This window comes from Urocitellus parryii, chromosome 4 (assembly GCF_045843805.1).
Source record: "Urocitellus parryii isolate mUroPar1 chromosome 4, mUroPar1.hap1, whole genome shotgun sequence".
Lineage (NCBI taxonomy): Eukaryota > Metazoa > Chordata > Mammalia > Rodentia > Sciuridae > Urocitellus > Urocitellus parryii.
The window spans coordinates 121,131,632-121,149,533 of record NC_135534.1 but is presented as its reverse complement, the minus strand read 5'-3'; the positions used below and the strand labels follow the sequence as shown (position 1 = coordinate 121,149,533).

Sequence of the window (17,902 nt, the reverse complement as noted above, 5' to 3'; positions counted from 1 at the left end):
CCATATGACCCTATGATTGTACTTGTCATTCATCCCTCAGAAATGAAAACCTCAGAAATCAAAAACCTGCATTTGAATGTGCATAACAGTATTACTGGTAATACTCAAAAGTACATCAACTGATTAATGGATAAAATAATGTGGTAAACTTACAATGGAATGATTCAGCCATAAAAAGGAATGTGGTACTAACATATGCTATACTATGAGTGAATCATGGAAATACACTAAATGAAAGAAGCCAGACATAAGGTAAGATTACATTGATATGAGACAGAAAGCTGACGAAGGGCTTTGCTGGGAGATGGAGTTGGGGGCTGACTGCTATAGTGATGAGATTTCTTTCAGGGATGATGAAGATATTCTGGAATTTGATAGGGATGATGGCTGCATAACTATGTGAATATACTAGCAAACCACCGAACTGTTCACTATCAAAGGGTGAGACGCAGCAGAGTGGTTTTGACACTGTCCTGCCTCAAGACACAAGAAGAGACAAAGTAGACTCAAGTCTTCCTCTAGCCCTCGTGTCCTGCTTGGTGAATTCTCTTCTTTGCATTCCCCATCCCTAGGGCTAAAAGTAAGATGTTTAATTCCCAGAAGAGAAAATCCTTTAAAGAGCTTCTCACTTGGTTTCTCTGATGATCTAAATTGTATGTACAGTTCAGCAGGGCAGCTTAAGTGCCAAAGAAAACAGCTCCCTACCCCCAGAGTAATATTCCATTCTCTTTAAATATAGGGGGGTGAGGGAAAGTCCCATGTGAGTGAGCAAAACAATACTATTTTTAAGAGCCTACGACTTCTGATGATATTTAGAACACAAACCAAAATGACTACAGTTTATTTCCACAAATCTTTCTCAACCCTCAGCTTCTCTGAAAAATCTGACTCTACCTGTACTGACCTTCTGATAATTCCTTCTCTGTCAGAAAAAAAAGGTGATGTCCTTCTACTCCATGGCGCTGCTCCCTGGCCTTCTGCCAAACTCCCACAGCGATGTCCTAGTGGTTCCTCTCTTGAATCTCTACTACAGATACCATTAGCTTCAGTTCAGGCCACCATTAGCTTCCTCCAGGTACTATAATTTTGACATGACACTTGCACTCTGTTCCAAGTTTTCCTTATCCCCAACCTCTTCCTTGCAAAATTTCAATCTTCTAAAGCATAAATATGACCACTGAACTTCCCCTCAGAATTTCTGGTGGGCTAACATGGCAATCAGTGTACTGGCCTCATCTCCTCATCTCCTCCTCCTCTCCCTGCCCAAGCCCCAGCTGTGGTAGAAAACTGTACTCCTATCAGTCAAGCTCTCTGCTTCTATGTCTTCACATAGAAGCATTCTTTCCTGCCCTGATTTGTTTATACTTCCCCTTGCCTGGTTAATTGCCCACTCTCCCCAACCCACACTGCCCAGGTGCCACCTCCTTGACCACCATGCTCCTCCCACATTGTGTCATACCATGACACCCTGTGCTTGCCCAGTGCTGTCTCTGCCCTAGCACCAAGCCTGGGACATGATGGGTAGCTCCACAAACACCTGAGTCCGATACACTCCTTATATCACTCCTGTCACAGGTCATGACAAGAAGACAGCAGAGGAGAGAAAACTTTCACTGTGATTCCTCAAAAAGATGTGTTGTGCATAAAGTCCTAACTAATGAATTGATATTTGTTAAAGCTGAGTGGCAGATGCAGGGAGGTTTGTACACTATTCTCAATACTTTGGCATGTTTGAAATTTTCCATAATAAATTTTAAAAATGAAAACAGTCCTGGCTACACATGCAGGTTATCAATCCTGCTGGCCATAAGTGCATGCCCAGGCCTGTGGACAAAGGAGAGGTCAACAGGCAAAAGTACTTTAAGACCATACCTTGAATTTTGTTGTCAAAAAACACGTATGTGGTTTGGTCATCTTGGATTTTCTTCCATTCAATCCTAGGGTCATTTGTCTGTGAATCCGTAATGATACAAGACAATTCTACACCTAATAAACACAGGGAAAAAAAATGAACACTCAGTGAATGTGGAACACTTCTGAGATCACAAGTATAACCAGACCCTGTAAGCCATCTCTAGTTTAAAAGCCCTTTTATACAGATTATAAACCCAGCCAATACCTTCAAAGTCCCAAAAGACTTTGCAAAAAGATAAGATTTTGCCAGAAAAACAACTAAGACATTAGTAAGGATCTTAGAGAGTACACCTTCCCTAACCCTGATTTATATAAGAAGCTTCTTTGTTGAGTGAGCACAGAGCAGGCAAGAAAGGAATGTTATCCAATGTAAAACCTGCACAGCATGTACTGCAGGCCTGCTAATGTGCTGCTTTCTCTCCACAGGCACACTAAGTAGCTGCCCTGCGCAATATAGATGTGTCCCGAAGTTGACTGCAAGACTACCAAGTGTCCACTAGAGGGTACCCATTCTCCTCAGAGTGTCTCTGTGTACTTACTTTCAAATTCCTGCACTACTGGGTTTCGGTTGCTGGATTTGAGATTCACAGCCCCTATCAGGAAGCCTGAAAGGAAAAAGAAAAATCAAATCAGAAACAGGGCATCTCTAAACTTCAGAAAAACCCTTGGACTGAGATCAGGATTTAACCTTCTATGTAAGCTACAGTCCCTAACCATAAGGGATGGAAAATATATTTCAAAACAAAGTCTCTTAGCAAGTTGACTACTTTCCTTTCAGCCTGAACTTCTCCGAAAGGAACCAAGAAATGAGTTCTACAAATGCACTCTCCTTCTTAGTCCCAGTAAAAAGCCCTCAAAAAGCTCTAAACCTTTCTCTAATCATTTCCTTCTTACTTAGAGTCTCAATCTTCATCAGATCTGTAGGGGCCTTCTCTTGCCACTCCTCCCAGCCTCTCCCCTTTCCTCTAGGCTTCAAGGCCAGCAAAAGTGCTGTTGGTGCTACATCACACAGTCCAAACTCTTGGTCTGGATTAACCCACCCCTTCAGGATGACATCAACCCTAAAGAGGGTTAATCATCACCACCCTAGAGAGAGTTCTCAACCAGCTCAGAGTCCACATCACAGTATTTTCATCTAATCTAGTGTTTCCAGTCCATGAATAAGTTTGCATCAGTCTTTGTGGAAATGAAAAAGATAACAGTACTGTGATTTCATGAAGCTGTTTATACTAGTAATGAAATCAAGATACGCTACTTGCCTGGTTTCAAATTTTCTCAACTAACTTTAGAGAGATGATCAAGTAGGCATATCAACACCTAAAAAAAATATCATCCTTCAGCTATTTGGCCTCTAAGAAATGTGGCAACCCCAAAAAAGGTCTTACTAGAGAAAACTCTTACTGAGACCTCTGGTTATGTTCGTAACTATGCTGGAAAGAAAATGTGAATAGAGACTTGCTACTCTGAGCTGCCTTCCAATTCCCTGTACATTAGTAGGCTGCTGGCCACAACAATCCATTTTTTCCTTTCTATATTTTATTTAATGGTCCAGCTACATGCATTCATGTCCAGTTATACATTTTGATCCTTTCTTTCTCATTTAAGCAAAGAAATGGAAAACAGAAGTATAATATACCTGAGTTGCTACTAGTTTCTAAAGCACTACTTCTACAAAGGGCTATATGGCCAGGGCAACTAAAGATATTTTGTTTTGGATAACTCCTTCTGAAGATCAAAAATATACCCAATACATGTGCAGCACTTTCTACTTCCCCTTTAGTCTGAAAGCTCCCAGGAGCCTATTAATGGGTGAATAATATAAATGCCCTAAGTATCTGACAAGGCTCCTTATAAGGAAAGTGACAACAGTTCTTTCAGTATGATCACTATGATTTAGATGACACCAAAATTCTGATTTCAAGTAACTTTGACCAGGGATAAGCATCCAACCCAAAGACTGTCACAGAGGCCTAAGAGGTGACTCATAAGAGCACTGCCCAACTAGATAGCAACTGCATAGCCCAGTTATATCCTTTCTCTAATAAGTAACAAGCCAAGAGGACAAAATAAATTGGAGAGCCATGGCCAGAAGAGAAATAGAGTAGACGCAGATTACTAGGAGAGGTAAGTAGATTCATCAAAATGGTAGAAATATTAGAAATGGCAACGTCTGGTGGACAAGAGGATAAGTAGGCACTACAATAGCTAGAGTCAGCACAGTATCAATTTTCATGGAAGGCCATCAGATATATATCTCCACAATAAATATCTAAGGAAAACTAAACCAATTTGTTTCTTAAAACTGTTAGATAACAGTTCTAAGCAATGGGACACGAGCCAACAACATTGCAGCAGGGTCCCAGGGTTTCTTTGAATTGACTTTAGTGAACAATCAAGTAACTTGTAGAAATACAACAGGTATACTAACCTGGGTGAAAACAAAGGGAACCAATCAAGAAAAATGTCCAGAAGGAAAGATCAATGGTGCTAAATCCTGACAGAGTCTACTGGGATCTTTGTACTATTAGTTACAGGTTTCTCAATGTATTTCAGAAGGGAAATTTCTTTAGTAAAGCATTTTAAGATGAAGTTGACTCCCAACACTCATATTAACATTAAATGACTTGAAGATGAAGCCCCTGTGTGTGATGGTCTCCTTGATAGTTCTGGAGAAGATCAACTAGGGTCAAAACCTCCCCTTCCCAACAAAAAGGAGGAGTGAAACAAGTAATTGGTAATGAGTACAGAAGGTGGGTCCTAGTTCTCCTGGTAAACATCAAACAATAAAAAATTTGGAAGTAATATTGTTTTCTTTGTAATTCTCTGCTCAGACCCCTCTCTATGCCTTGCCCCCCTCCCCAAATCATACTTTGAGTATCACTTTCACTTACAACAAAATTTTTCTTGCTTGGCTTTTCATGTCTGACTTTACATTCTCTTTCATCAGATACAAGAAACTGAGGTTTGAAGCTTCAACTCCTCACTCTACTGTGACACAACCTAAAAGAAACTAAAGTAATAGCCTCAAATAGTGGAGATAATCATCTCTTTTATTCCTCTACACTGAGGAAAAGGAAGGTGCTATATAAAAACTGGAACAAAAGTGAATGTTCTGCATTTCATATTGGAGGCTTGGCGTAATTTCTCTCCTGTCCTTCTATACCAGCTAAGTTTCACAGGCAGCTTTTTGTGCCAATCCTAGGAAAGAATAAGTCCCAAGAAGATTCAAGAATAGAGAACTGCTTCAAGGCAAGGGATTAACTGTAACAACTGGGCCCAAGATCTGATAAGGTTCAAGCTGAGAATTCTTTCTCAGAATTCTCACATTATTCCTAAACAATTCTTAAATTTATAAGTATTCTAAAACTCCTAAGTCTGTCTATCTCCAATAGCCTAGAATTCCACTTTTAAATTTAGTAATAATAACATTTAAAAAAATTGTGCTATGAGGATTTCAAGCGATGAACTTTGCACTTGCAGACAACGTAAGTTAACTCATGTGGAAAATACTAGGAATAAGATCTTGACATACCCAGTTAAGAAGTGAGTCTGTGGGCCAGTTTGAAGTAGTAGTTGCTGAAGTTTAGATGTGCATCCCCCAAATCCCATGCTATCAGAATACTCACACCGAGATGACAATATTTAGAACTAAGAAAGGGTTTTTTTAAGAAAGAAAAAAAAAAAAACTTGCTAACCTATCAAATCTTGTTCCTATTATTTTCATGTCTAGTCTTGTCCTGTCCATCAGATTCTAAGCTGATAGGAGGATTCCATCATATAATATCCCATATGAATTTTAAATATAATTATCCCATATGACAAATGGGAAGATCCATTTACTGAGCAATTTCTATTTAGTAAGTATTATATGATAGAGACTGGTCTAGACATTAGGGATGATATAAACAAAATATAAAACTCTTTGTTCTCAGAGCTTACACTTCAGTTTTTTAAAAAACAGTCACCATATTTATTCATCTTTATGGTTATCGTCAATGTCTGAATGTAAACTTACTATAAAGCTACAGACATCAAAACAGTGTGGAAAAAGTATAAAAGTAGATACACTGAACAATGAAATAGAACAAAAATCCCAGAAATAAACCTTCACATGATTTTCAAATAATTTACAACAAGGATGTCAACATCATGCAGTGGAGAAGGAACATCTTTTTAACAAAATGATGATGGGAAAAAATGGATATACATATGAAAAATAGTGAAGGTGGGCTCTTTTGTTATATTTCATATATAAAAATTAACTCAAAATGGACCAAAAATATAAACATAATAGCTATAACTATGAAACTCTTACAAGAAAACAGGAAAATGTTCACACTGGATTTGACAATGATTTCTTGGATATGACACCAAAAGCACAAGCAACAAAAGAAAAATAGGTATTCTGGACTTCATTCAAAATGTTAAGAATTATGCTTAAAGGGAACCATCAACAAAGGGTAAAGACAACTTAGAGTGAAAGTACTGCAAAGCATAAATATAAAGGGATATATAAAAAATCCTCCCACAATCCACCCACAAAAAAACAAGCAGACTCAAAAATATGCAAAGGACATTCCTTCAAAGTATATAAGTGGCCAGTAAGTACGTGAAAAGATGCTGAACATCATTAACCTTCAGGAAAATAAAGCCAAAACCACAATGAGACACTACCTCACATTCATTGAGGAACTATTTTTTTAAATATTAAAAAGGAAAATAACAAGTGTTGGTGAGGATATGAACAGAACCTTTGTGCACTGCTGATGGGAACAATACTGCCACTGTGGAGAAGTCTGACAATTCCTCAAAAAGTTAATCATAGAATTATTACATGATTTAGCTAAAGTACCACCCTTATGCATACAGGCAAAAGAACTGAGCAGGACTCAAACTGATATATATCATACAATGTTCACAGCAGCATTGTTCACAGTAGCTGAAAGGGAAAAAAAATGACCATCAACAAATGGATAAATAAAATACAGAATATACATTCAATAGTGTTTTCAGCCTTAAAAAGTAGAAAAAAGGAAATAAAAAGAAATTGGCACATGTTACAATGTGGATAAACCTTAAAGACACTATATAAAATAAAATGTCAGGCACAAAAAGACAAACTTATGATTTCACTTACATGAGATAACTAAAATAGGCAATCTATAGACAGTAGGCTAGAGGGTACCAGAAGATGAGCAAAAGAAGTAATGTATTACTTTAGGTGTACAGTTTGTGTTTAGGATGATAAAAAGATGAAGAACTTCTAGAAACAAACAGTAGTGGTCATATATTATTATGATTCTACTTAATGCCTTAGAAATGTACACTTTAAGGGCAAATTTGGGAATGGGGATGTGGTGGACCACTTGCTTTTAGTGTGTGTGAGGACCCTGGATTCTATCCATAGCACCACAAAAATAAAAAAAAAAAAATAAAAGGAAATTTGTATGAATATTTTACCAGAATTAAAACATCTTTTAAAAAATAGTGATAACACCAGATAATGGCAAAGACAAAAACTAGATCACTCACACAGATTAAACATAGAATACAGAGTGAAGAAAAGGGGTGGAACACCATCTCTCACAATCAACTGTAAATGTCTTATGAAGATAAGAACACAACCACTTTTGGTAAAAAGAAAGTCTTTTGATCATGCAGACTCAGCTATTTTCTCTTTTCACTACCTTTTAGCTGGATAGAACAGCAGACTACAAGATGCTGATGTTCATTAAGGACCCCCAAAGCGAAACTTCAAAACATTAATGCTGAATTAAAATGTCAGAAGTTCATAGGTCACCTCAAAATTATCCATGGTCACAAAAGAATTTTCATTATGTGCTGACCATAAACACAATTAAGACAGTTAATTTCTTTTAACTTAGGTATCCACCTAAAAAAATTCAAAAGGACTATAGACTCTTCCATTTACTTAGGTTGGCATCTAATTTTTTTACGTAAGTTTAGTTAACTGCAAAGCATATCACTTCTAGAAAACTGTAAATATCAGCATTACTTTATTTTTTCATTTATTCACTAGAATCCAAATACCAAAGTGATTTGATATTCACTGTCATTTAGAAATAAAAGTGTTTAAAATTTTAATGTTGAAATAATTATAAATTATAGATTAATAGGAAGTTGCAATGCAAAGATAGTACAGAAATGTCCAGTAGACCCTTCTAAACTTAAAAAAAAAAAAAAAAAAAAAAAAAAACCTAGAAGACCTTCTTGCAATTAACTGTTGGCACATGTGCTCTGGAAAATCATTTATCAGTTATTTTTTTTTCTTTTTAAATACCTTTATTTATTTATTTATTTATTTATTTATTTTTATGTAGAGCTGAGCATCGACCAGGGCCTTACCTATGATAGGCAAGCACTCTATTACTGAGCCACAATCCCAGTCCTGTCAGTTTCCTTTTTAAAATTTTTTTATTGTTACATTATAATCAGGATTCACTATGCTATATCCATTGCTATTTGTCAGTTTCTTAAAACAAAAACAAAAACAAACAGCATGCTAAATGTTCTCTCTGATATATGGATGCTGACTCACAATAGCGGGGCGGGGACAGTTGTCACCAGCTTGGACAGTGTGGAGTAAGGGGAAGGGAGGGGAGATGAGAATGAAAAAGATCATAGAATGAATCAGACATGACTTTCCTATGTTCATATAGGAATACACAACTAGTATAACTACACATCATATACAACTACAAAAATGGGAAGTTATACTCCATGATATGTCAAAATACATTGTACTTTCATGTTTAACTAAAAAGAAGATATAAAATAATAAAAATAAATTAAAATAAACGGGGCATGCAACTACCATAAGACCCAGCGATAATATTCTTGAGTATTTATCCCAGAAAAAAGAAAACTCATATTCATACAAAAAGCGAAATACATAACATTCAGAAAAGCTTTTAGGTAATGGTCAAAGTTGGAAATGCTCCATTCTCTTCTTATCTGAATGGTTTCTAAAGTCTGGTGTAATTTATATACTTCCTCTCCCATAAGAAAGGAACTTTCCCCCTTTCTCTGCTTTCAAAAACTTTTTATTTCTGCAGATTGAATATAATTGCATAGATTTTGACTTTTCAGCATTTATCCTGATTGATGTTGTTCACCAAGACTCTTGGACCCATCCTTTAGTTCTGACACTAATTTTGGGAAATCCTCAATCATGATTGCTTCAAACATTTCTTTCTTTTCTTAATGTTATTACCATTACACGTTACACTTTTTGTAGTTGTCCCATGGTTCTTAGATATTCTGTTCCCTTTTTTTTTTTTTTTTAAGGTTCTTTGTGGTTTGAGGGATCTTCAAGCTTAGAGATCCTTGCCAGAGTTGTGTTCAGATGACAAAATTTCATCAAGGGCATTTTTCATTTCTATTGCAGATATTTAATCTCTAGCATCTCTTCTTTATTTTTTCTTATCTTTTTCATCTCTCTATCTGCATTGTTCATCTGTTCTTGCATGTTGTCTACTTTTTGCAGTAGAACCCTTGGCATATTAATAATATTTGTATTAAATCAGACAAGGATCTGATATTCCCACATCTTTGCTACATCAGAGTTCTGACTTTTCAGATTGTTTTTTGCCCTTTAGTAACTTTGTGAATTTTGTTGAAAGCCAAACATGATGTACTGAGTAAAAGAAACTGTGGTATATAGGTGTTTAAAGATGTAGTGGTAATGTGGGGGCAGGGGAGACAGCCTATAATCCCATAATTAGGTCTTTCATCTTTTAGTGACCTGTGCCCTTGGGCTGTGATTTTCACAAGTGTTTTCCTGTCCCCTCAGGGCTTAGGTTGGACAAGATGGTCAGAGTGAGCTGGACTTAGGTATTTCCCTTCTTTCTAGTCAACTGGACTGATAATATTCCCCAATTGGTTAGAGTCTGCAAAGAGTCTCTCTTGTGGGCAGACCTTGTTAAGAACAGAATGCTCTAGATGTATTTCAAAACAATACATTTTCCCTCCATCTGAAAGGGATTGTCCTCCAATTTTCACTAAGAGAACCTGATAGGGTTCCTGGAGGTAACACTCAAAAGTATCAGGAACCTCCTAAAACTAGGTTCCCTGGAGTTTTTAACTTGTTCACACTAAGCCTCCAGCAGTTTATTTTTAGTTCAGGTCTTCCTAGTACCTAGTTCCTGCTATTGGTACTGATTCCCATGGATGTTTCTGCTCCTGGGTTTCTGTTCTAGTAGATATTAACATTCTGTGTGTCTGCCTGTCTTTCTCTCCATTTGGGGCAATGGTCTGATGTGTGATTTCAGTTCCCTTAATGATCTAAGAGATGATGATCCTTAGGTTGATCCTTTTCCTTATGAGGATGGAGTAAGGACTCCAAGCTCCTCACATGCCAGAATGGAAACCATAACTTCTATGTGTTTGCTCTGTATAATGCATCTTTGTTGAATTTGTTTATTTATATGTGTGTGTGTGTGTGTGTGATTTTTAGGATTTTCTACATATAAGATCATGTCATCTGCAAATAGAGATAATTATACCTCTTTCCTTTTAAACCTAGATATCTGTTTTCTTACCAACTGCTCTAGCTAGAAATTTTCTTCATTCTGGTAAAGTTTTTATAGTTTGTATCTAGAATCTCCCAAAGTTTATGTGTTGAGGGCTTGGTCTCCTATGCAGCCCTTGGATCACAAGGGCTCTGGCCTTAGCAGTGGATTAGTTCACTGATGGATCACAGCTGAATGAAAACTACTTGGAGGTGGTGGAAACCACAGGAGGTTCAACCCTCGTTGAAGGGAGTATCTTTGATGGCAGATATCTTAGATATCTTCAGGTATCTTAGTTTTTTTACTATATCTTCTCTCTGGGCTCTTATCTGCCTCTCCCCCACACTCCCATCCTGCTTCCCAGCTGAAGTAAGGTAAGCAGCTCTACTCCACCATACTCTCTCTGCCAGGATCCTCTGTCTCACTCCAGGCCAATAGCAATGAAGCCATCCAACCAAGGACTGAAACTATAAGCCAAAATAATTGTTCCCCCTCTTTAAGTTGATTTTATCAGGTATTTTGTCACAGCAACAGAAAGATGACAACACAGAAGTGATGAACATAATCATGTTTTGTCTTATTTCTGATCTTAAAGGGAAAAGCTTTCAGTATTTCACTTTTTTTTTTTTTTTTTGATACCAGAGTTTAAAACCAGGAGCACTTGGACACTAAACTATATCCCCAGTCCTTTTCATTTTAAGACAGGGTTTTACTAAATTGCTTATGGCCTTGCTAAGTTACTAAGGCTGGCTTTGAATTCACAATCCTCCTGCCTCAAGTCTCCCAAGGTGCTGGGATTACAGTAGTGTGCTATCATGCCCAGCTCAGTCTTTTACTATTGAGTATGATGTTAGTTGTGATTTTTTTTCCCCCTATATGGCCTTTATCAAGTTTAGGAAGTTCTTTCTATTCCTACTTTACTGAGTTCTTTTTTTAATCATGAAAGTGAAGCTTCTTCTGCATTAAGATGATCATGTTTTCCTCTTTGATTTCTATAATGCAATACTTTAATTAATTACATGTTAAACCATCCTTGAATTTCAGGAATAAATATCACTTGTTCATGGTGTTTAGCCCATTTAACGTAATCACAAATAAGATTTAATTCTGCCATTTCCATATTTGTTTCTGTAGGCCATATAGCTTTTCATTTTTCTCATTTCTTCTATCACTGTCTTCTTTTGTGTTTGGGTGTATTTTATAGTGATTCACTTCTAATTTCCTTTAGTGTCTCATTTCTTTAATCTATAGGGGTTTTTTTTTCTGGTTATCATGAGGATTAAAACAATTTGAACTGATACCAAAGTAACTTCACTTGCATACAAAAATTCAACTCTATCTCCCCCTTTATGTTATTGATGTCATAAATTAAATCTTTACACACTGTGTGTCAAACAATATAGTATTATAATCATTTATTATGCATTTGTCTTTTAAAGTGCACAGTCATGGGGCTGGGGATGTGGCTCAAGTGGTAGCGGACTCACCTAGCATGCATGAGGCACTGGGTTTGATTCTCAGCACCACATAAAAATAAAATAAAGATATCGTGGCCACCTAAAACTAAAAAATATTTTTTTAAAAAAAATTGCACAGTCATTTCAACCTAAGGAACTACTTTTCATATTTCTTCTAAAGTTCTAGTGATAATGAATTTCTACAGCTTTTGTTTGGCAATATCTTAATTTCTGTTTCATTTTCAAAAAACTGTTATGGCTAATACAGAATTTTTTTTCATCAGCACTTTAAATACATCATACCAGTCCCTTCTGGCCTCCAAGGTTTCTGATGAAAAATCAGCTTACAGTCTTTCTTGAGGATCCCTTTTATCTGTTGAATCACTTCTTCCTCATTACTCTAAAGATTTCTTCTTCTTTGGCTTTGGGAAGTTTATGTATCTTAGTGGGGATCTCTTTGGGTTATCCTACTCAGAGTCCATTGGGTTTCTTGGACTTGTAGATTCAGATCATTCATTAAATTTGCGAAATGTATTTTTCTTTTTTTTTTTTTTAAGAGAAAGAGAGAGAGAGAGAGAGAGAGAATTTTTTACTATTTATTTTTCAGTAGACACAACATCTTTATTTTTTTTATTTGGTGCTGAGGATCGAACCCAGCGTCCCGCGCATGCCAGGCTGTTGAGAGCCACAGCCGAAGGGGCCCCAGCAAACTTTCAGACTGCCAGCTGATGATTGGCTCACAGCGGCCCCAGCAACATCTAGCTGATTGGCTCTTCTGCGCTGATGCTCATTGGGCTGTTTCCCTGCCCTTTCAGACCACGGAGCTGCTCATTGGGGGACTATTTTGGCTCCTTGAGTGGTCTGAGAAAACTACTCCCTCAAGGGATGGCTAACAGCCAAACTATCTGTCAAATATATGTTAACAAAGTAATCCAGCCACTTAGAAATCAAAATCCTGAACTACAAATATTTCACTATATGGATGATGTATTATTAGCACACAAAGCTAAAAACACATTGCTAAAATGTTATGCCACACTTACAAACTTATTAAAAAATTATAATCTAGAGATAGAAATAGATAAAGTACAATTAAATTTTCCAATTAATTATTTAGGAGTTCTATTATCCTCAACCATGGTCCATCCACCAAAAATTCAAATACGAGTAGATCAACTCAAATCACTTAACGACTTTCAAAAGTTATTAGGAGACATAAATTGGATAAGGCCTTATCTAGGTATACCAACAGGAGAGTTGGGACCTTTATTTGATATCCTAAAAGGTCCATCAGATCCAAATTCACCCCGAATGTTAACGCCTGAAGCAAGAAAGGCATTAAAAATCATTGAAACATATATGGAAAATATGCATTTGGATAGAATTGATATGTTTGCCTTTATTATTTATTGTACTACCAACAAAAAATATTCCTACAGGAGTATTTTGGCAAGAAGGTCCATTATTATGGATACATTTATCTTATTCTCCCAACATTATTCTTACTAGGTATCCTGAGGCTGTAGGACAATTAATACTCAAAGGAATAAAAGCAGCAAAGGGAGTGTTTGGAATTTCTCCCAATAAAATTATTACTCCAAATACTATGAATCAAATTGATGAGTTAGCTAATGAGTTAAATACTTGGGCAATAATCATGTGCAAATCTAATGTTTCATTTGATAACCACTTACCATCTAATCCTTTATTGTCTTTTTGGTCATCGCATCCTGTAATTTTTCCAAAAATGATAAGAAAAACACCTATCATGAATGCTCCAAATATATTCACTGATGGGTCAAATAATGGTACAGCAGCAATAGTTACACCTGATCAAACTTTTACATTTTTAGTACCCAAACAATCAGCTCAAAAGGTAGAGCTTAATGCAGTATTACAAGCTTTTGTGATGTTTAAAGATTCTGTATTTAATTTATTTTCCGATAGTCAGTATACAGTTAATGCTATAGTATCCCTTGAAGATACTGGTAGGATTTCCCCTTCCTCTACTGTTTTCTCTTGCTTTCCACTATACAAAGTCTAATCTGGGACAGAAAAGATCCATTCTTTATAGGACATATCAGGGCACATACAGGATTGCCTGGAGCCCTTAGTTTGGGCAATGATTTAGCAGATAAAACTACACATGACATACATATTTTCTCTACACTAGAAGAAGCTATAAATTTTCATAAAAAGTTCCATGTCAATGCTAATATTTTACAAAATCGTTTTAAAATAACTAAGGAACAAGCTAGACAAATAATAAAACAATGTCAAAATTGTGTGACCTTTTTACCACAAGTTAATCTTGGAGTCAATCCTAGAGGATTCATACCTAACCGTATTTGGCAGATGGACGTCACACACTTGCCAGAATTTGGAAAATTAAAATATTTGCATGTCACAGTTGATACTTCTTCTGGATTTTTGATGGGCTCCCTTCATGCCGGAGAAAAAACTAAATATGTTATAGCTCATTGCTTACAAAATTTTGCCACTGTGGGCGTTCCAAAACAGTTAAAAACAGATAATGCCCCTGGTTATACTTCTACCTCTTTTAAGCAATTTTGCTCAACATTTGGCATTACTCATATAACAGGAATCCCATACAATCCACAGGGACAAGGCATAGTTGAAAGTGCTCATCAAACTATTAAAATGTACTTATTAGAGCAAAAAGACGAAATTGGGAAGGGGTATATATTCCCCAAAGATAAACTTAAAATAACCCTTTTTACTCTAAACTTTTTAAATTTGGATTCATCAGGGCTTAGTGCTGCAAAAAGGCATATGTGTCCAAAAAATGTACATAAGCCCAAGGTACTTTGGAAGGATATTCTAACAGGACAATGGAAAGGTCCTGACCCAGTAATTGTCTGGAGTCGGGGGTCTGTTTGTGTGTTTCCACAGGGAGAACAGCAACCGATTTGGATTCCAGAGAGATTAACCAAGGTCCTGACCCAGTGATTGTCTGGAGTCGGAGGTCTGTTTATGTGTTTCCACAGGGAGAACAGCAGTCGATTTGGATTCCAGGGAGATTAACTAAAGCGATTTCTACAGACCAAAAAGAAGATGATTTGGCTCAAATCCATAACAGCTGATATCCAGAACTCCATTTTGGCTATTCTTACATCTGCGACAGAACCAGGATGCTTTTTTCAATATCTATTTTATTATTGCCCTTTCCCATATCATGAAGTTCTATTTTGTTTTTTGAGCTCATACAGACCTAGGTTAATGTTTTGCTGACCAGTTCTATTTTTTGACTATAGAGTTTTTAAACATTGCAATGGAGATTTCACCTATAAAAAGTTATAAGGCCTTTACTATTATGTTATGTGTTGTATGTATTATATTATGTGTGCACACTTGTGTTTTGTGTTATATGTTTGAATGTCCATATATCATATATGATGAGCGCTCATGAAAAAATGGATCCAAATTTTTTTTTATTCATGTGATTTAAATGGCTTAATTTAAATTGGGTAAACAATTGTTGAGGATTGTTTTAATATGTGAACAAAAAAGGAGGTTAACAGATCTGTTTGTTTACTTTCACCTTTCCTTTTCATTATATTTAATAATTCTCTTCAAGATAATGTAAATTGTTAAGAAAATTTTCTTTTAGTGCCTTCTGGAATGTTACATAATTTTTTCTTTAGCCATTATTGCCAGAATTCCTATCTTCATCCCAGTGCTGGTGAAGACAAAGATAAAACCAATCTACAGCTTCTGCAATAGCCATCACTGAACTGCTTGCAGAACTTGCCTGGACTATGTATCACTTGTATGCATTGTGAACTCACCTGTATGCATTGTGAACTATCTGTTGGTGCATCGACTTGTGGTAGTGTTGGGGTATTTTTGCTGATGATGTCATCGGTGGTACAATTTTCCCAAAAGGAGCCGTCAATTGGCTTGGTGTATCTTCCTCCCTTCTGCTTGTCATAATCGTTCAGCTAAAATTTGGGGGCCAACAGAGGTGAGGCAAAGAACCTCACCCCCCGATGGTACAAAGACCTCTCCACAGGTGTGGCTGTATACTGGACTGGTAGTGACGGGAAAGATCCAATTGCAATGGTACCAACCTAAGACAGGAGGCTGACGCCTTGAGGTCAGCTCATCCAATAAAGGGTAAGGACCATATATACTATTGGACAACCTAAGGCAGGCACGGTCCCTAAGCCACATGCTTGTTGTTTAAACAGGGGGAGATGTTGAGAGCCACAGCCGAAGGGGCCCCAGCAAACTTTCAGACTGCCAACTGATGATTGGCTCACAGCAGCCCCAGCAACATCTAGCTGATTGGCTCCTCCGCAGTGATGCTCATTGGGCTGTTTCCCTGCCCTTTCAGACCATGGAGCTGTCATTGGGGGACTATTTTGGCTCCGCCCACGCAACCCAGCGAATCGTCCTCAAGAGCAGGAGGATTGTGGGATGTGGAGAGGCTTGTTGTGGGGAGAGAGGCTTGTGGGAAGCCAGAGGTGGCAGTTGGGCTCTAAGGGCTTTTCCTGAGGAGCTGTTTTGTTTGGCCTGTGTGGTTCTAAAAATAAAGTTAGTTTCTTTTGACAAGTGGCTCCTGATTGTGCCCAGCCAGACTGCGGCACCAGGCGAGCACATTACCGCTTGAGCCACATCCCCAGCCCCTGTATTTTTCTTTATGATTTCTTAAAATAATCTTTCTTCCCCTTTATCTCTCTTCTGAAACACCCATAATGTGTGATGGTTCCTCAAATGGTATTTCAAAAGTCTCTTAAACTTCTGTTCACATTTCTTCATTCTTGTTCTTTCTGCTCCTCATACTCAATAATTTTAATTGAATCATTGATTCTTTTCTTTACCTGTGTAAATCTGCAACTAAACCCCTCTAAATAAACTTTTACTTGCAATTGTTGTGGTTTTAGTTTCAGATTTTGTTTGGTTCATCTCTACAATTTCCATCTCTTTATTTATGAGTCCCATTTTATTCACAAACCATATTCTTGATTTTCTTTAGTCCTTCTTCCTTGTTTTTCCCATATTATCTTTAAACATATTTTAAACAAAGTCTTTGTTCTAATAAGTCAAAAGTCTGTTTCTTCTGAGACAACTTCTATCAATCCATTTAATTCCCCCGAATGAGTCATGTTTTCCTATTCTCTCTATACTTACAATTTTTCTATTGTTGAAAAATGTGGCATTTGATTATTATAATATGATAACTCTGAAACCAGATTCTTCCCCTGACCCAGGATTTGCTATTTATGGTTTCTGAAAAATAAAAATTATTATTTAACACTGCAGTTACAAGTTTACTTTGAGACTTCCAAATTTTTGCAAAACTATTCCTTTTCAATCATGATTCCTAGGTTTTTTTAACTTCATTTCACTAACATTTTAACAGAGATCACCTTGAATTAACAGAGATCACCTTGAATTAGCAGAGATCACCTTGAATGCCAAAAGTTGAAACATACATGAAGTCTGCAGACTAGCTCTCCTTCACTCTTAGCTATAGCTAGTCTTGCTTTAAACCTAGGGATCAAGCCTGAGATAGGATTTTAAAGTTTTCTCAGATCTTTCTCTGAGTATGTGTCTTGCCTGGATGTAAGCATGGCTTTCGATATTCCCCAATATATGTGGTTGTTTTTGAGTATCCTTATCTCCTAAAGAATCTCACAAAGCTTTACCTCTGTGCCTACTCTTTATCTCTAGCCAGAATCTCTTCAGGCTCTGTGGGTTTATAGTTACTTTGTATCTCTTACAAGTAGTGTCCACTGTTCTTGCCTGATTTTCTAGTTATATAAGACAGAGACAAGCACCCTGCACTAGTCCTTCAGGTATTCCCCAGACAGGTGAAAACAGACATATATAATAATTAGCAAATAAGGTCTATTTTGCTGTCTGTGGCTTAAGGGGAGAAACTGGGAACCAGCTGCTAACTATTCAAGATCAAGACAGTGTAAAACCACTTTGCTCAGATCACTATAAGCTAGCACTGTAACTACTTTGCAGTTT

General features: G+C 36.9%; 1 protein-coding gene across 1 annotated transcript in view; it reads right to left on the bottom strand.

Annotated features, from left to right (window-relative positions):
- The window catches only part of Jam3 (junctional adhesion molecule 3), a 70,475-nt gene that overhangs the window by 11,459 nt on the left and 41,114 nt on the right, over positions 1-17,902 (bottom strand). The window contains exons 2-3 of the mRNA XM_026394681.2: positions 2,454-2,519; positions 1,873-1,986 (exon numbers count right to left, since the gene is read on the bottom strand). Of these exons, the coding sequence (XP_026250466.1) occupies positions 1,873-1,986; positions 2,454-2,519 (180 nt within the window). The remainder of the gene's footprint in view (positions 1-1,872; positions 1,987-2,453; positions 2,520-17,902) is intronic.